This window comes from Sorghum bicolor, chromosome 4 (genome assembly GCF_000003195.3).
Source record: "Sorghum bicolor cultivar BTx623 chromosome 4, Sorghum_bicolor_NCBIv3, whole genome shotgun sequence".
NCBI lineage: Eukaryota > Viridiplantae > Streptophyta > Magnoliopsida > Poales > Poaceae > Sorghum > Sorghum bicolor.
Genome location: NC_012873.2, coordinates 59,464,064 through 59,483,807, shown reverse-complemented (window position 1 = coordinate 59,483,807; position 19,744 = coordinate 59,464,064). Strand labels below are relative to the sequence as shown.

Sequence of the window (19,744 nt, the reverse complement as noted above, 5' to 3'; positions counted from 1 at the left end):
ATTGTAAAATGCTGATTACTATACCAACATGCTGATTATTATACTAACATGCTGAATATATTAATACTAACATGCTGATTGTTATAAACGAACATGGACCCTTTCCCATTGCGCAAGTGTGTTGATGCAAGCCACGCAGCGGCCACCCGTCCTGATTCCATTTGACTTGCACGAGGATATATAAACTTAGCTTCCATCGTCCAGGCCAAGGCAATGGATCATGAGCCAGTCCAACTCAGCACTGATGCTCATTGATTCATTTCCTTCTTCATCACCGCTGACATGCTCATCAGTTGCGGGAAAAATTCCAGCCGGTTCTCGACCAGTTTCTCATCGTGCAAGCCCAAGCCCAATAAGGACACCTATATGTCATATATGGGCCTACGGAACTGGGGGCAACGCGAAGACGGGCCTCGCAAAAGTTCCTCAGGAGGTTCTGGAGACTGCACCCCAGCCCCAGGCGACACGATCACACGAGTCGCTCGGCGGCGCGAGGGGCGCCGCCATCTGGCAGCTTCTTCCAACAATTCCAGCGCTCCGGCCGTAGCGATCGAACGCCGCCCCAGAAAAAATCCCCTCAAAAAAGGGGAAAATAACACACAACATGAACTGCTTGAAGAACTCGCGCTCCGTCCTCTCGCGACTCCTCTGCCACAGGCCCCACGTAGCCGTGCCGCCGACGCCGGCGCCGCAGTCACCGGCCTCGCGTTACTACTACTACTACGCCTCCCGCGTCCTCCGCAACAAGCCAGCCGTCTCCCGACCGGCTCCGCCACCGCTGCCGCCGCCGCAGTTGCCGAGACCTAGGCACTACTACACATCCCCGCGGCGGCAGGAGGTCATCCACTTCAGCCGCCGCCGCGGCGGGTCCCGGTGGTACCACGACCAGCGGAAGCTCACGGCGGCGGTCCTCGTCACCGGGGGCGTGGCGGTCGTCTTCTACTTCGGCCATCTGGAGACCGTGCCCTACACCAACCGCTCCCACCTCGTCGTCCTCTCGCCGAGGCTCGAGCGCCAGCTCGGCGAGACCCAGTTCGCCCAGCTCAAGAAGGAGTTCGGCCCCAAGATCCTGCCCCCGCTCCACCCTGACAGCATCCGCGTCCGCCTCATCGCCTCGGAGATCGTCCGCGCCGTCCACCGTGGCGTCTCCGGCCACCAGCGCTACGGCGCTGCCTACGGAGAGGATGCCTCATATGGGTATGGCGGCATCGCCGACGACCTCACCATCAAGAACCGCGACGCCGACGCTACTGCAGCGATGTTTGGTGCTTCCCCTGACAAGAACGCGAGCGCTGCCGCGGCCGCTCAGCGAGACGACGAGGTTCTGGATGACAGGTGGGTGACCGAGAGCCGGAGCCGTGGTAAGGCACGCGGGGCGCAGCCGCAGACGGGTCACCTGGATGGGCTTAATTGGGAGGTGATTGTTGTCAAAGATGACATCGTCAATGCATTTTGCCTGCCCGGTGGCAAGATTGTAATCTTCACTGGATTGCTTGACAAATTCAGGGCCGATGCTGAGGTTGCCACTGTGCTTGGGCATGAGGTGCGGTCCTTGGCCTGCATGTTAATGTGTGGATTTTGGTGATTGGAGAGGATTGTAACTAACTTTGTGGCCATTTTTTCTAGGTTGGGCATGCTATTGCAAGGCACGCCGCTGAGCAGATCACTAAGAACCTCTGGGTGGCAATCCTGCAGATTGTCATCCTGCAGTTTATTTACATGCCAGACTTGATAAATACAGTGTCAACACTCCTCCTCAGGCTACCCTTCTCACGAAGGTATGGCTTCTGCATTCATGTCGCTCGTTGTGATGCATTCTGGATGCGATAAGCTTCATGTGTTACTAAATGAGGCACACCTAATATTCTAAAGAACAAGTAAAATGCAAAGTTGAGCTTTATTGGTCCAAGAGTTTGCTATTTTAACTTGGCATCCACCAAATTTTAGCAAAACAAGAAAAAAAAATCTCCAACAGTTTGGCATCCAAACTTGGCATTTATCCCAACTTGCCAAATCTCATATGCAAGCGCGTAAAAATACGCGCGCGTATCCAACTTGCCAATCATACTTTGCTGGCGCTGCCTCTTCTTCGCACGAGTTTTTCTCCTTCCCGTGCGTTGTGTGCTTGCTGCTGCTACTGCTAGTATCTGCCGCCGCTCTGCCCTAGGAGCTGAACGGGATGGGAGGCTATGGGCCCCATGCTACATGGTACTAGCTCCCTGGTGCTGCCTGCTGCTGAGTAGTACAGAACTTGTAAACAAACAATGAAATACAAATCAGAATAAAATATAAGTTCATGTATAGCTAGGTCTTGTGTAGTTTCCACCAAAATCCAAAAACTTTTCAAGATTTCTCGTCACATTAAATCTTAAACACATGTATGGAACATTAAATATAGATGAAAACAAAAACTAATTGCACAATTTGCCTGTAAATCACTAGACGAATCTTTTAAGTCTAATTACTCCATGGTTGAACAATGTTTGTCAAATAAAAACGAAAGTGCTACAGTAGAAAAATCCAAAAAAATTTCGCAACTAAACAAGGCCCTAATGCAAATGTGTAAACTCATCCATCGCAATAAAATGTCTTTATAGGTCTTCTTTTTTTCGATTTGTCAAGTCTAAAATAGCAAACTCTTGGAGAGGGACTCTTTTTTTACTTCCCATATTGTTTTGGGAGTTGCCAAATTATAAGATTTGCCAAGTAAAATATAGCAAACTCTTGGAGATAAGACCTCAATGTTGCTAGGTGCCATGCATTGGGTCAGCTTCCTTGATGAAGTAGACAGCAGGGCCATCTTAATACGTCAGCTCATTGTATGGTTGTATCACAGGTCGATGAACATATAGGCAAAGGTGTCAGAACTTAACAGGTCCTTCTATTGTTACTGACACCAGTTGTGTGTAGGTGCATTAGTATCAGTTGCCACTTGACATGACAGCTTCTTTAAACTTTGAAGATGTCTGCAAATTGCAATTCACGTTTTTAGGTTATTCTGCCCTTTTATGGATAGGCAGTGGACATAACAAATTAAGTTATTCAGATGATTTTTGCAGGAGACCAGGACCCAGCACATACTACGTATATTTCTATAAACTAACAGTCACTCTTGACATCATTGTGACTCCTTGTGATTGGCACTATTAGAAATGAGGTCGTAACTACTAGTTATTGCCCCAATAGACCAACATGGACATTGGAGAGAGACCTGTGTCTAAGTTTCACACTTTTGTTTTCTTGGCATTGTCTTTTCACACAAATCTTCAAATGAGTGCCTTCCCTTTTTTGCTTTGGGAAGTAGATCCAATAAGTTTGGAAGTAGCATATAGAATGTGCTCGGCAGCCTATCTTGGCATGGCTTGGCTTCCAATCTGACAAAACCGCTTATAATGATATCCTTTTAGCTCAACCAATGGAGCTTCACCACATAGGTATTTATAACTGAAGTATGCTGTTTGAATTTATGACGACTTTTTTTTGTAGCTGGATGCTTCAGAATTTTTTGAGTATGCAAAAATTGGCCATTTGAAAGCTGGAATAATCTATAGTGATAATTGACTAATTGAGTGGCTTTTACTTTGATGGCAATAGCTTTCCTTGTTAACTCGTACCGATTAAAGTAATAATCTTTCAAGGACTATATGACTAGCTCTCATGCGAGTTCCTGCATTCCTGGTAAGCCACTAGTAGCGTAAAGTACTCTGCTCGCTCCCGTTGTTAGGATCTTAGTAAATAAGCTTGCTCTAACCTTACCTTTCCTTCCTAGCTTTGAGAGCGATACTACCAATAATACAACACAATAAAACCATCCTACTTAGGGAACAGGCTAGAATGAAGGAATCTGCCATGGGGTTGGCCATTTGAATGGTGCATTAATCTACAGTGATAATTGAGTGGCTTTTACTTTGATGGCAATAGCTTTCCCTGTTTACTTAAGGTAAGATACCTCTCCTGTTTTAGCCAGGACTGAAGTTGGTCCAGACATGCCAAGTAGAGAGGTTCAATCTTCTCTTCTGTTAATGACATGCCAAGTTGAAGCTTGGACAGTGGTGAATTGGAATCTTATGTGAGGAGGCTCAGCAGTCAGCATATAAATGCTGAGCCTGCTTGGTTCGTGACCAAAATTTGCCATACCAAAGATTTGGCAGCCAAAACTTGGTCAAAAAAGGTTGCCAAAGATTTGGCAAGCCAAATGTGAGAAGTTAGCAAGTCTTGGTAGCTAACCAAATACTAGCCAAAACTATGGCTTGCCAAATCATTGGCTTGGTAAATTTTGGAAGCGAACCAAGCAGGCCCGCTAATGCTAATAGATTTTGACCTCTCCATCGCCTAGTAAGATGGGAAAGACATTTCCAGAAGTAAACTTCAAATGCAGTGTTTGTTCAACTTCTTTGTGTGGCCAATTACTTTTGTTAGCTTTGGTTGCCTTTGCGTCTGTTACATAGTTTGCTTCTTCATTGCTAGGATTGGTTAGTTAGCCTCCTCACACCTTTCCCATATGATCCTGTCTGTCCATCTTTAGTATAAGCCTTGTTCACTTCTGCTATTCGGAAATTACTGGCTTCTCAGATTTCCCAGGCTGTTGTATTGTGCTTTAACGATATATAATATATGTGCCGTTGCCAAAAAAAAAGGCTGCTCAGAAGGTTGACTAAGTCCTATTACAAGAATCGATTTTGACTTTGTGTGCCATTCATTTATCTACCTTGTTGCCTGCTGGAAGCCCTCCTGACATTGTTATGTCCCTGCAGAATGGAGATAGAGGCTGACCACATTGGGCTCCTGCTGCTCGCTGCTGCTGGTTACGATCCGCGTGTTGCCCCATCGATCTATGAGAAACTAGGAAAGATCGGAGGAGATTCAGCATTGAATAACTACCTCTCGACTCATCCGTCCAGCAAGAAGAGAGCGCAGCTTCTGTCGCGAGCCAGTGTCATGAACGAGGCACTGGAACTGTACAGGGAGGTTAGTGCCGGCCAAGGCACTGAAGGTTTCCTCTAGATTCTCGTAATTGCTCCTCTGCTTGTTTCAAACGCCTCACAAAGCTGCACTAGTGACGACCTGTGCATTGGGCGTTCTCAGTGGTTCAGATTCCTGGAAGATTAGACTGTACTCTTGCTCCTCGTAATTTCCAGTCGTTGTGAGGCCGAACGGGCCCTCGTCGTTCCCCAAGCAGAAGCGTAGCTGCTTTTCATTTGTGATTAGGAGAAATAAATAAAGCAGTCCATATTGTTAATAATTGTTAGTTGACAGCCGCTTCTGTTTCCAGTGTGGTTTTGGTCCGTTCATGCTGATGGGGCGATGGCTGAACCGGGAAATGATTGGTTTTCAGCAAAGGATCATCACACATCGTTCTCTTGGTTTCTGGATGTGCCTATGTACTTGTGTATTTGTCTCCGTCCACAAATGTCTTGCGTATTATTTCTTAACGCAAATACGACATCTAGTCAGGACTCCAAATCTGCACCATCATCCACCAGTAGCAGTAGTACATGACAAACAAGATATCCCTAAGCTTTCTTGGCGATGCCCCACACGGCCAGCAGACAAGCTTTGCTTCCATCAGCAGCAACAGCATATTGTAGAGCTGAATCGAGCAACCTGGCAGTAGTAGTCATGAGTGATTAGGCTGCACACTGTTTGTGTCCGCATTTTTCTCTCATCGGAGACGCCGCCACAATTCCTAGCTCCTAGGAAACAGAGTAGTTTATAGGGAGATACTCCAATCGCTAACCCAGGGCGGCACCTAGTACAAGGCAGTGAGCCGTGATTGCTTTTCGCGTCACGAAGTGGTGCTTGCTGATTTGTTTCTTTCTCTCAATGGATCCATGGCGATCGACCGATCATGCCGGCCAATCAGCCCTTTCCGGCAGCAAAAGGATGGCTGGCCTCTAACCGTGCCATTGGGTCACTAGACCAAGGCCTTGTTTAGTTCCTTTCCGAAATTTTTTCGTGACACTATAGCATTTTCGTTTGTTTGTGGTAATTATTGCCCAATTATGGACTAACTAGATTCAAAAGATTTGTCTCGTAAATTTCGATCAAACTGTGCAATTAGTTTTTATTTTCGTTTATATTTAATACTCTATGCATGCGTTTAAAGATTTGATGTGATGAGGAATCTTAAAAAGTTTTTGGATTTTGGATGGAAGTAAACAAGACCCAAGAAGACTGTGGAACCAATCTGCACCGTTGCCACTGTACTTGTATGTAATATTTTTGACTTGGAAGAACACCAAAATGCTGTTGGAAGTTGAGACGCTGCATAAACAAAGTTGAGCTTGGAGAGACGTGCTGGGGTGAGAGACACTGAGTGGAATGCTTGCCATGGCGGGCCGGCCGCTGTCAGGGCTTGACTGACCAGATTGGAGAGAAGAAGATGGCGTCGCCATTCAAGCCGAGTGGTTGCGTTGTTGTGGCCGTGCAATGTCGCCGGAGTTGGTGAAGGTGCCGTGGTCACCAATGCCCACAGGTCAACGATGTGAATCAACGTCAAGAAAGCAATGCCCATCCTCTCTCTCTCTCTCGCTCTCTCGGCATGCACTCTGCTAGTACCTGCTGTTCGACCAGATAATCCGATCAGACGAATCAACATGGAGAAGTATTCGATCCGGCAAATCGACCCGAGAGAGGGAGGGGGCCATGCAGTGCTTGGTGGCTCCTGTAGCAACATGTACGGATGTGGCCCCACGATCCGAGACGAAAATTTCGAGCTCCTACTCTTTGGCAGGGCCCACCGTAGGGCTTTAGCTCCGGCTGCTACAGGAGCTGAGCCGAAGCCATTTCTGGAGGATCCAGAACCAAACAGTCCCTTGGTTGAGGGCCTCGTTATGTTTGATGGATTCGCTTGCTAACAGCCAAGCATTAAGCTGTGTCGAGTGACACCTCAACCGATCAAGAGACAAGAGTGATAGGTTCATCCACCGAAAATCAAACACCTCGGTGGTGCTGAATTTTCAATTTTCCCGGGGGAAAAGACAAATCGTCCGTTCAGAATCTGACCAAAACAGACTAATTTATTCATCCCATGCGCCGATGGGCGATGGGCAAGGAGCCGACGATCAACAGTGATAAGCTGGTGGAGCGAAAATTACTGTAAAACGACCGGTGTTGCTGAATTTTCCGGGAAAAGACAAATCGTCCGTTCAGAATCTGACCTAAAAGAGGCCATCCAATCGGCCGATGGGCGACGATGACAATAATGCTGCCACCCACTAACCATTCCCTCCCTTATCGCATCAGGAAAGCCACAAACATTGGAGCGCGTAGGAAAGCGACCACTTATACAATGCAATGCATGAGGATGCAGCAAGTACTGAAAGGTACCACAAGTGTGGTACGGCCATTATTGGAGGATTACACAAGAAGAAGAAGAAGGTAGGAGGAGATCACCCAAGCGGACGGACGGCATGGAATGGAAGTGGGAAGCGTCAAAGTTTTTATGTGTTTTGTTTTGGCACACCACGACCTGACCCAAATTCTAGCTAAATTGCAGTAGTAGAGTAGTATAAGCAAACGGAACGGGAAGGAACAATTGTTGCGCAAATCGCTGGACGGGACCCTGCAATGCAACGGCCGGGACACTGCCGCGGAACAAACCGACACGAGACGGCGAGCTGGATGGAGGAAAGCTTCCGCTTCAGGGCTTCCAGAGGATGGTGGTGTCGGCGATCATGGAGGTCACCACGTATGGGTCCATGTTGGACGCCGGCCGGCGGTCCTCGAAGTAGCCCTTGCCGTTCTGCTCCGTCTCCCGGCCCACGCGCACTGACGCGCCACGGTTTGCCACTCCCTGCACCGCACAGACAACAGACAACAGTTGGCACACGGGTTCGCCGATTCTCCACGATGCAGCAGCAGCACAGTAACAGTAGGAAGGAATGGGGGACGTACCCAGCTGAAGGTGTTGATGTCGGCGGTCTCGTGCCTGCCGGTGAGGCGGCGCTCGTTGCCCTCGCCGTAGGCCGCGATGTGCTCCTTGTGCCGCAACTTCAGCTTCTCAATGGCGGCCTTGATCACCTCGTACCCGCCCTCGTTCCTCATGGACTTGGTGCTGTAGTTGGTGTGTGCGCCGGCACCGTTCCAGTCACCAGGGATGGGCTTTGGGTCGAATGTCAACACCACACCGGCGATCTCGGTGATCCTCTGTGAAGGAAAGGAGCACCGATTGTTATTACCACATAACATAAGTGGTGCAAATCATGCTTGGTTAAGATGGCGCTATATTTGATCAATCATAGTATACATATAGAGCTGAGAAGATGTGATGTCATACCTCAAGAATGTAGCGAGCAACCCAGACCTGATCACCTGAAGAAATGCCGACGGACGGTCCAACTTGGAATTCCCACTGGAACCAACCACAATGTTTGCCATGGTCAGAAACATGGTAGCTTCAGGGTTACAAAAGAAGTTGCCAAGTGTAGTAGTAGTATCTCACCTGCCCTGGCATGACCTCTCCGTTGATGCCACTGATGTTGATGCCTGCATAAATGCAAGCCTTGTAGTGGGCATCAACTATGTCACGCCCGAATGACTTGTCCGCACCGATTCCACAGTAGTAAGGACCCTAAACATGGACATTGAACATCATTTAGGTGACACTTCAACAAATGTAGGACCGAATCGATGAAGCATGTCTTAAGCAAGCAAGCAAATTAGCGAAGCCATCGTGTCTTGTACCTGAGGGCCAGGGAAGCCACCAAGAGGCCACCCAAGGGGCCAGTTGGTGTCCTTCTGAAGGAGGGTGTACTCCTGCTCAATACCGTACCTACCATTTTGCAAGGACAATCATGATCAATCAATCATACAAAGACAGATCGTTTTGGCTTCCATCACAAATATACAAGGGGAGATTTGCATACCAGGGCTCCTCAGCAGCGACCTCAGGGTTGCTGAAGATCTTGGCGGCGTTGTGCCTCTTGTTGGTGGGAATTGGCTCGCCAGCTGGGGTGTAGCAATCGCACATGACCTGCAAGTCAAACGAATTCATTGAACGCCTAAGAGTGGTCCCTATTATTATTAGACAAGAAAATGAATCGACCAATTGGATTCCTAAACCATGGTTTGGTACACTGGATACTCAAACCTAACTACAAAAAAAAGAATATCAAAGCTCATAACACCAAGTCATCATGTTATATACAATTTGCAATACTGCATAACTGGACAAGATTCAGAGTAGAAAAATTGGATCAGGCAATTCTGCATAACTGGACAAAGATTCAGAGTAGAGAAATTGCATCAGGAACCTTTAGTGCTGCATCAAGATAGTCCAACCTATACATCAGGCATATTTTTTAAAAAAACTAATTTATTTAAACAGTACATACAACTTTTAGTTTATTTACTTGATGAAACAATACACACTTTTTTTCCTCACAAAGATGAACTGATCTGAGTTGGACCAATTGCCACTTGGATGATAAAAGTGAAAACTTACAAGGATGTTGTTGCCCCTCCGGAATGGGTCCTTGAAGATAGCCTGCGGGCTACAGGGTGGCACATGCCCAAGAGATAAGGATCGTTCCATGTTTGCTAGTAAAACAAACAAACAAACAAAAGAATGCATCCAAAGCTTGGCATGCCATGACACTTACTACAGGATGACCTCACTGTCCTCGCCGGGGGCCTGGCCGGTGCTGGAGCCGTCGTAGTTCCACTTGGGCAGCTTGCTGGGATCGGTCACCGGGCCGGAGAGGGTCTGCACCAGCACCAACCACAACGAGATCAGGGCCTTGTTTAGTTCTGAAAAATTTTAGGAAATGGACACCGTAGCATTTTCGTTTGTATTTGACAAATATTGTCCAATCATGTACTAACTAGGTTCAAAAGATTCGTCTCGTTAATTTCGACCAAACTATGCAATTAGTTTTTATTTTCGTCTATATTTAATACTCCATGCATGCGTCTAAAGATTCGATGTGACAGGGAATGTGAAAAATTTTGCAAAATTTTCTGGGAAGTAAACAGAAGAGAAAAAAAAATTCAATTGCAGTGGTAGTGGTGAGCAGAGCTCTTGTATATAAGCCAAAGAACAGCTCAGCGGATGGTGACTTCAGAGATAAGTGATAGGATAAGTGAGTAGTGACGAGCCACCACAAACAGTATCCCGGGATACCGTCCCCTCCTAGTGCAGGGAATCTTTTTATCTTACCCTGGCTTTGCTCCTGAGATCCATGCCAGATCCACCGATCCTGCAACCCAAAAAAAAAAGGCATGCGTTAAGATGGGGTCAAATCGCCTAACAGACTGAACAACTGCTCGCCATATTCCTCGGAGCAGAGCAATCCAAGACGTGTTTGTAGTAACAACAACAAAAACTTGCATCTTTTGAGTACTAACAAATACTGTTGTTTTTTTTTAAAAAAAAGTACTAATAATACTGGCACCAGGGGAATCAATTAACGCGTAAGACATGCGATTAGATCTTCTAGACAAGAGATTCATCTGGCGGTGGCCAGTGATACAATCATAACACCATATAAGCGGTGCGGTGGCCGGTGAGGGACCCGATGAGCAGAGAGCCAGAGACTGCCGCTGGGAAGATCCTCCCGCAGCAGGACAAACAAAAGTCAGAAGGGTACTGCGCATCTCTCCAGCTCTCTCCGAGCATATCCGAAACTGAAGCCAGATATTCATGGGCGAATAAACGAGCCAAAATAACAGATTTTTACTTGAAGAAGAATCAACAAATAAAGCCTCCCCGCTTGACTGATCACCAAAATAAAACAAGAGATGCGGCACGGCATGAGGCGGTCTCCCAAAACCCCTCTCCAAATCATGTTCCGGATGGGGAGACGCCATGAGAAGGCGGCCGGGCATCAAGCAAGATCGATTCTTTCTGACTAGCGAGGCAAAGAGAGAGAGCGTTGCGTGCAGATAAACAACAGGGAAACGCGCGGCGTACCATATGTACTCGGCGATGATCTTCTCGGTGGTGTCCGAGAGGCTGAGGTTGACGAGGTCGGTGAGGGAGGCCATGGCCGGCGGCGGCTGGGAAGGACCCAAAGGAGGAAGAAGAGGGAGGAGGTGGTGGTGTGGGATTGAGACGAAGGGATCCGCCGGGATGAGGGCGGCTATATATTGGCGACGACCAAGGACAAGGATGGGAAACAAGTTGGCGTCCAGCCGGCTCCGCTCTTTGAGAGTTGATCCCAATAAAATACGTATACGTATACGCTTTATACGTACAAATACCACGGCAATATAGGATTAGTACGAATATTACCTTTGGAGTTCCGCGTATATTATATTCGGTTATTTCCTCGACGCGGTAGGTGCGAGAAGAAGACCACAGTGTACCGGGAAGGCGTGCAGCCCCCAATTCTGACATGTGGGACCTGGCTGTTAGAGGCCACCTGTCAGTTAGATGTGGACTCGGACGTGAAGCGGTTGGTGTGGGAAATATTGAATTCCAGGCGATGCAGCTTTATTGCTAGAAGTGGTTGATTTGATTTATATTTATAGAGTTCCGATTATAGTGGAGTAAAAAGAAATTTGGAAACTTTTCGATGTCTGGGGATGATAGTCCACAAAGGGGCAGCAATTTGATTTTAAAAGTTTTTGGATTTTAATCATAAAGCCATCGCATCTCATCCGCAGCAGCTTTTTTACCTGTACATACGGACCTACACCCTACTCGACCTACCAATGGGACTGAAGATCCTGGGGCCTGGGATCTTCTACCCCAGCTGGAAGTGGCACACAGTGCTTTAACTGTTCTCTGCATGGCATCAGGGCATGAACTGGACGCATGGTGCATTCAGCAACTAACCAGCCACCATATCGGCCTCGATACATGAGGTGACAAACTTTTATTTTTATTTAACAATTATTATTTAATTATAGATTAATTAGACTTAAAATTCTATCTCAGAAATTACAAATAAATTATATAATTAGTTAATTTTTATCTATATTAATATTTTATATATATATATACCGCAAAATTCGATGTGACAAAAAATTTTGAAAAAGTTTTTGGCTTAAACAAGCCCTAACTCCCACAGGAATCCAGTGCCATGTCGGCTTAGCTTTGGGTATTCATCATGTGCAAAATTCCTTGGGCCACTACTATGAATTTTTGTTAATGCGAGTCAAAAAAAACAACGAAATACTCAATCCTACCTACACATATACTGGGCATACGTGCTGGTAGTTGATTCACATGTTTGGTTAAAAGAATGCACTAGTACAGTATGATGTTAAAGTATCTTGGGTTTGATCAACCATAAATAAAAAATATTAAAAATTTATAAAATCAAATCAATATCAATAGATTTATCAGATTTATTATGAGATATATTTTTATATTATATTAATTTGATGTGGATATCAGTATTTTTATCTTTGTTTTTTGTCAAAGTTCGAACACAAAAACCTAAAATAAACTTAAAATTGCATTCTTTCTTAGGCAAAGTGCTTCTGCCACTAAGATATATTCCAATGAAAATTCATGAGCAAACTAGAATTCGATCTAATTCAAATGTCATTCCAGATTCCAATGCGTATACGACACAAGTCATTGGTCGTAAATACATGACTTGGATAAAAATTGGTCAAATTGGTGAACCAGTGCAGTAACTTCAAAGATATTTATTACATCCATCTAGTATTGCTTGGTGTTTTGGTTTCATTAAGAAATTATTGATACATATGTCTAATAGATATATGCTCGTGTATTGCACCAGGGCAATGATTTGTCAGACTTAACCGCGATAATGGATGTAGATACATGAGCTTTGAGAACTTTGTATTAGATGGAGACATATAGATCCGATTTTAGTATAAGAACGAGGTAGGATGTGAATGCTTAAGCTTCGAGTGAGGATGGTTCATATCATGTATGGACAAAGGAGCAGATATCGAGATTTGGTATCACCAGGTAGATGATCATGTTACTCCCTCGTCCATAAAAGAATGCAACTATGGGATGCGTGCGAATCAAACTAGTTTAACTCTAACCAAGTTTATAGTGAATAGTATTAATATTTATGTCTTCAACTAAATTTATTACCGAAAATATATTTAATAATCAATTTAACGGTACAATTTTGGTCAAACTTCAAATTGCTTGACTCCTCAAAATATGAGAATTGCATTCTTTTGTGAACAGAGGAGTACAATCTTTTTAGGTGTAGAGGTATCTATCTTTGTTTCTATTTCTATTTCTATCTTTATCTTTATCTGCATCTCTATCTCTATCTCTATCTCTATCTCTGTCTCTATCGCTATCTCTATCTCTTTATTTTATAATTGTAAACTCTACTAGTTTTCTATTTCAACATGCAAGCTATTCACATCAATGTCTACTAGCACATGCAATTATGACATCTATTTATTTATACCAGCTAACCACGGTAGCAAGCTACATCATCTAGTAACATGTATTTATTTGTCTATATTAGCATACCACACCATCTATAAATCATTTATAATAATTTGTCCCTTGATGCAAGTAAATGTCTAATTTTATTTTGAATATCCAAGATTCCTATACCAACACAACACGTCAGATATGCTTCTAGTTTGAAAGAAAAGCACGATGTTAGCACTTACAAGAACCTTGTTTGACTATGGCTCATGTTTGGAAACACAAAACTCTTATGTTTTTCCTAAACATTGTAACATCCTGGCCCAAGGCTTAATAGAATTAATATGATACTCATATCAATAAGTTGCAACTTCTTTTCTAGAAGCCCATTTCCAAAGAACTCTAAAGTTAAGCATGCTTGGCCTAGAGAAATTTAGAGATGAGTGACCGACCGAGACTTCCGGGTGCGCACAAGTAAGAACAAAGTGCACAGAAAAGACTAGGTAGTCTATGTCCTAAAAAAGTTGCCTGATGTAAGTGGGCCTAGCCTCGTGGAGGCAAGACGTTAAAGAATGGTATCAGAGCCGACCCTTGTAGTTTCACGGACGCGTGTGTCACAGTTGTGCAGGCATGGTGCGCATGACTAGTCTGGACCTAGAGTGGTTACACAGCATGGCACATGCGCTGACACTGGACACACGGACGTGGCCAAGAGGGGAAGTTCCTGGCTTGGGATTGGCCGACAAGGACGTCGGTCTCTTAAGAGGATGAGGATGTAACTTCCCGGCCTAAGGCTTCATATGATTAACAGGATACTTATATCAATAAGTTGCAACTTCATTTCCGGAAGTCTATTTCCAAAGAACTCTAAAATTAAGCGTACTTGATTTAGAGAAATTTAGGAATAGGTGACCGATTGGAAAGTTCTTCCCGGATGCGTACGAGTGAGGACAAAGTGCGTAGAAAAGACTAGTGTTAGTCTAGGAGGGTAGTCTATGTCCTAGACTACCTGATGTAAGCGGGCCCGGCCTCGTGGAGGCGGAACGTTACGAACATAGTATTACATTCTTATAAAATAATTAGAAGTTATAAATAGTAAGCATAATCTTATCGAGTAAAAACTAATAGTCACATGTACCCATTGGAGACTGTGCCATATCTGAAACATTAACTAGTTTTTACTTAGGGCCTGTTTGGTTCTAGGTGATTTTTTATTACCTATCATACCGGATATTCGGACACATGCATGAAGTACTAAATATATACTATGTACAAAACTAAAACAACTAGAGGATAATTTGTGAGAAGAATCTTTTGAGTTTAATTAGTCCATAATTAAACACTAATTATTAAATAAAATGTAAATGTTATAGTACATGTTAAATTTTATCACCCCAACCAAACAACCCCTTACTAGTGGTGGTGGTTCTAGAAGTTTTTATTGAGGATGAAAAAACAAATCGCAATGTTGACTTGATATTCAAAATACAACTTAAAGTTTGCTAAGATTACATTGGAAGTATAATAGTTAGGTTGCTCATGTTCATTCAATATTTTATACTCCCTCCATCCCAAATTATAAGTCATTCCAAGAATCTTGGACAGTCAAAGTATCTTAAATTTGACGAAATTTATATGACAAAATAATAATATTTATAATACTAACTAAGTATCATTAGGTTCTTCATTGATTATATTTTTATAGTATATCCACTTGATCTCATAAATCTTTATAATTCTTTCTTTAATTTGAGTCAAACTTAAAATGCTTTGACTCTCCAAGATTCTTGAAATGCCTTATAATTTGGGATGGAGGGAGTATTATACTACTCATTCTGTCCCTAAAGAAAATGGAATTCTACATCTGGACCAAGTCAAACTTTTTTCTATGTTTGACAAAACTTATAGAAAGTAGTTTTAATGTTCTCCAATAAATTTACAATAGAACATATTCCACAATAATTCTGTTAGTACTCATTTGGGATTATAAATATTAGCATTATTTATAAATTTCGTAGAAATTAAACTTACTTGAGTTCTTAAAAAATATTAGTTATCTTCCTAAGACAGACAAATACAAAGTAGTGGTGTCAGACTACCGTAGAAATAAGGCAGGTAAGGCCTTGTTTACTTACACCCAAAAACTCTCAAAATTTTCAAGATTTTCCGTCACATTGAATTTTTAGAAGCATGCATGGAGTATTAAATATAGACAAAATAAAAACTAATTATACAGTTTGGTCGGAATTTACAAGACAAATCTTTTGAGCCTAGATAGTCCATAGTTGGACAATAATTATCACAAAACAAACAAAAATGCTACAGTGTCATGAAATTTTTCTCTTCAGAAACTAAACACGGCCTAATTTTCTTCTTCCAAAAAAAACACGGCCTAGTTTTCCTTTTTGCTGGAATACTCTACCATCACACCAAACCTAGCCTTCTGAACGAATTAAATTAAATAATACTTGAGTATATAAACTAAGCGTAGCATAGCTGGTTGGATTACATATGATAAAAATTGTCTACCCAAACTTTAAGTCCTTGATTGATGCGCTCATGTCTTTCTAATACTTATTTCAGCAATTAACTGTGTTTTGTTCTTTCGCTGGTGGATGACGTGCTCATCGACAGCAAACACTTGTGGTAAACTTCACAACTTAATCTTAGTCTTTTAGAGATGCTCATAGAGTAAGATATGTGTGCACAGTATACTGAAGTTTAGGTGTTGTTTAGTTTCAAAATTTTTCAAGATATCCCATCACATCGAATTTTTGGACGTATGAATGGAGCACTAAATATAGATAAAAAAAATAACGAATTGCATAGTTTGTCTATAATTTATAAGACAAATCTTTTAAGTCTAGTTAGTCTTGGACAATAATTGCTAAATACAAACAAAAGTGCTACAGTAGTCAAACCTAAAAATTTTTGCAAACTAAACAAGGCCTTAGGGTTTAGGGTTGTTTAGTTCGCGAAATTTGTTTGCTTTGGCTATTGTAGCACTTTTGTTTGTGTTTGACAATTATTGTTTAATCATAGACTAACTAGTCAAAAGATTTGTCTAGTAAATTATAGACAAACAATGCAATTAACTTTATTTTTGTTTATATTTAATGCTTTATGTATGCATCTAAAGATTCGATATGATCGAAAATCTTGAAAATTTTTAGAACTAAACCGGGCCTTACGAAATAGGAAGTTTCTTCGAAGTTTATTGCACAGATCATCAAGTCCTCACAGTCACAAAGAGACGCATGTACGGAGTAGTTGTATCTTTGTGGAGCACCCAATAATGGCCACGTGCATAAAATGAACGCCCTGACTTTGCAAGGCCCAGCTGCCATGCTGCTCATATTGATAAGTCATCAAAAAGGAAAGAGAACACTCATCAACAAAGGAGCCGGAAAGTAACGCCATCGTACGTTCAGAAGAACGCCAATAGTGGGTAACAATAACTTCACCTTTTGTCTCGTTCGATCTTTTCGCAGTTGATACGACACTTCCATTATGAAGCGTGCAGTGGGGTTTGTTACTAGCACGGTAATCCTGCTTTTATTCCGGTGGAATTGAGCACAATTCCACAGTAATTAGGTCTTGAATAATGGCCAAAATTATCTCTCGCCGCGAAATTCAGTTCAGATTTCAGAGGTGGCATCAGATTCCATGGAGAACACACAAACTACTATATATCACGCTGCATGATTCTTCTTTTTATGTATATACAAGTAGCGTTTTCCGATGTGGTCGCCTTTTGCTTTCCGCCATCTATGGTAGCTGAGTGTACCACAATTCTGGGAATCGGTTGGATCGGAATCACTCCCGCACCGGTGCGTGGATCCCCATCCCATTCCAATAATGCAAGTTTCCAACGCGGCGAGCAGCAATGCGCCAATGCGGCCTGACTAGATGAATCTCTCAAGGACGTCACTCGCTACTGGACTGAACCAGTGCTGACGGATTCATCAGTGACTTCCTGAGTCATTTTATTCTTCTTATTATGAAGCATAACTAACGTCCGCTGACTGACGACATGGGCTTATTACTCGCAACTGCGTTCATCGTAAGTAACACAGCTCCTTCTCCATCCTTTGGTAGTACTACGTCGCATCATGGCTCACAACTGGGTTCATTAGACAACAATAATCTCGTCTGTGCTGGCCAATGAGCTCCTTGCTTCATGCAGGGAACAAGATGGGTTGCTTTGGCGTTGCTTTCCCTCTGTTTTTTTCTAGGTTTCTTGACTTCTTTTTTCATCTTTGGTTTCAACGGCATCAAATATTTATTTATGTCCGTGATGCTGATGCACGATTATGGGCTTATTTGGATCCATCTAACTAAAGTTTAGCTAGTTAAAATTTTAGTTTTCCTAGCGAAACTTTAGTTAGGGTGTTTAAATCCTCCAGCTAATAAACTCAGCTAAATTTTAGTTAGCTTTAGCTAGGTTAAAATAGCTAAACTTTAGCGGGTCTATTTAGACCCTTAGCAGCTAAATTTAGTTTGTTAAAATTTAGATGGTGCCTCCAACATCGGCCTGGTATTGCACACGGGATGCATAGTGTTAGAAACTACGCAGAGAATGTATTGTGGCCGCATTCTGTAGCTTGTTGCAGTGTGCATGGCTCCCAGAACCAACAGAAGCAGACAAACATTTCGATAGGACAGATTGATGCACGCATTGTAGTTTCTGCAATTCTGCCCAGATTAATGTGCATGTCCGTCCGTCCGTGTAGTCCTTATCACTTATCATATTTGGATATGCTCGCTTGTGTAAAGCTAATCCACTGACAGGCTGATTTCGGCTAACAAAGAAATCTTCACACACGACCGGCTGAAAATGTGGGGAGAGCTTCGCAAGATGGGGACAGGACGACAGGCCATCACGCATGCGCTGGATCAGAGGCCGTTCGTTGCCTGCAAGTTAGTACGGTCCAAGTCTGGCCACGTATGCATCTCGACCTCCGAATTATACCCTCACCGACACGAGTCACATGAACACTTTTGGGGTTTTTTTTCCTGCGCATTTGGCAATTCGTATGCAGCACATGAACCTATATTTTGTTCTTGTTCTGCAGCGTAACTGGAACGTTGTGCTCTGCTTGAATAATGCTGAGATCTGACTACCTGCCCCTCATATTCCCTCATAAAATAGGTATACATGAGATCTTACCTTTTTTTTTTGCGATTATGAGATCTGACTTTGTTAAAAAAAAGAGCCTAGATTACATAGATCCAGATACAAGTCTGTTGGCGAATCAATTCCATGATAAAAAAAAAACTGTTGGTAATATTGCTTTGTTCTTATGAACAAACACTATTCATAATCGAAAAGTTTGTTCAGCGTTAACGAGCCAGAATAGTTGGAACAGATACTGAAAAATAATCCAGTCTCATGTATAGCACCATCCGCCCTGCATAGGATTGCTGGCAGGACAGCTGTGCTGTTATGAATTATATATCATAATGTTAGTTAACAATGTTATCATCATCTGGATCGATCGATGGAGTTTTCAATGCTAATAATCCTGCGGGCGCGCTCCTATATATGTTCATCTTGGAGTCAACGACCAAAAATGTCTCCCGAGGCATTGAGGTTTCAGTTGTTTTCATCAGCATCGTCGCCGCGTTTCATGAGACTGAATTACTACATAAATCGAACTTTTTAACAGGCATAGCCACATTGGTCATTTTTTTTAGTTTCAAAGTGAAAATTAGCAGAAAATTAAGAACGCAGGTGGTCACTTTTTCTTAGACCTTGTTCAGTTCACACAAAAACCAAATTTTTTTTAAAGATTCTCTGTCACATCGAATCTTGCGGCATATGCATGAAACATTAAATACAGATGAAAACAAAAACTAATTGCACAGTTTGCCTATAAATCGCGAGACAAATCTTTTAAACCTAGTTACTTTATGATTGGACAATGTTTGTCAAATAAAAACGGAAGTACTGTAGTGTAAAAATCCAAAACAAAATTGGATCTAAACAAGGCCTATAGTTGGAAGAACACGTACGTGGAGTATTTTTTTTTTACTAAAAAAGAAACTAGGCTCAATCAGCATCCCTGTCGCCGAACCCATCGCCTTCCTCCTCGCCGGTGTCACCGTCCGTCCGTCTCGTGCATACTACAGCGCAGGGAAGGGTTGCCGATGCAGATACGCATCGCCTACGTACGCTAGGTTCCCAAAGCTGAAAGCTACGTCGCTGGACCAGATCCCCCCCGGCATACGGACCACCCGATTTTCCAAACTCTTTTTTCTTGTCTTGGAGGTATATGTACCATGAATCACCACTTTGTTGAAACAAAGCCCAGGTCTAGAAGGAGGATCCTGATCGATTCATATCGGCTGCACCTTTTTTTTTTTCACAGTATTCCTGGCGGTGTCCGTGTCCGGCGGTCGATCACGAGCGAGGAGAGTCGTCAG

At 43.2% G+C, this 19,744-nt stretch overlaps 2 protein-coding genes across 2 annotated transcripts; one reads left to right on the top strand and one right to left on the bottom strand.

The window, feature by feature from the left end:
• Positions 458-5,392, top strand: LOC8068616 (mitochondrial metalloendopeptidase OMA1). The gene is made up of 3 exons (XM_002454279.2): positions 458-1,543; positions 1,627-1,778; positions 4,755-5,392. Exons 1-3 carry the CDS (start codon positions 605-607, stop codon positions 5,002-5,004), a joined length of 1,341 nt encoding a protein of 446 aa, XP_002454324.1. The 5' UTR covers positions 458-604; the 3' UTR covers positions 5,005-5,392.
• On the bottom strand, positions 7,270-11,204 carry LOC110434374 (glutamine synthetase cytosolic isozyme 1-1). The gene is made up of 10 exons (XM_021458271.1): positions 10,913-11,204; positions 10,160-10,199; positions 9,603-9,706; positions 9,446-9,494; positions 8,868-8,974; positions 8,686-8,773; positions 8,444-8,572; positions 8,279-8,353; positions 7,897-8,148; positions 7,270-7,795 (listed from the first exon to the last, which is right to left on the bottom strand). Exons 1-10 carry the CDS (start codon positions 10,984-10,986, stop codon positions 7,643-7,645), a joined length of 1,071 nt encoding a protein of 356 aa, XP_021313946.1. The 5' UTR covers positions 10,987-11,204; the 3' UTR covers positions 7,270-7,642.

What these genes read in the sequence shown, in the direction of transcription:
- LOC8068616 (XM_002454279.2), top strand. Translation starts at nt 605, where the DNA reads ATGAACTGCTTGAAGAACTCGCGCTCCGTCCTCTCGCGACTCCTCTGC. An exon ending in CCACTGTGCTTGGGCATGAG is followed by an intron (nt 1,544 to 1,626) that starts GTGCGGTCCTTG and finishes CATTTTTTCTAG; the next exon opens with GTTGGGCATGCTATTGCAAG. An exon ending in AGGCTACCCTTCTCACGAAG is followed by an intron (nt 1,779 to 4,754) that starts GTATGGCTTCTG and finishes ATGTCCCTGCAG; the next exon opens with AATGGAGATAGAGGCTGACC.
- LOC110434374 (XM_021458271.1), bottom strand. Translation starts at nt 10,986, where the DNA reads ATGGCCTCCCTCACCGACCTCGTCAACCTCAGCCTCTCGGACACCACC. An exon ending in ATCATCGCCGAGTACATATG is followed by an intron (nt 10,200 to 10,912) that starts GTACGCCGCGCG and finishes TTTGGGTTGCAG; the next exon opens with GATCGGTGGATCTGGCATGG. An exon ending in GACAGTGAGGTCATCCTGTA is followed by an intron (nt 9,495 to 9,602) that starts GTAAGTGTCATG and finishes GCCACCCTGTAG; the next exon opens with CCCGCAGGCTATCTTCAAGG.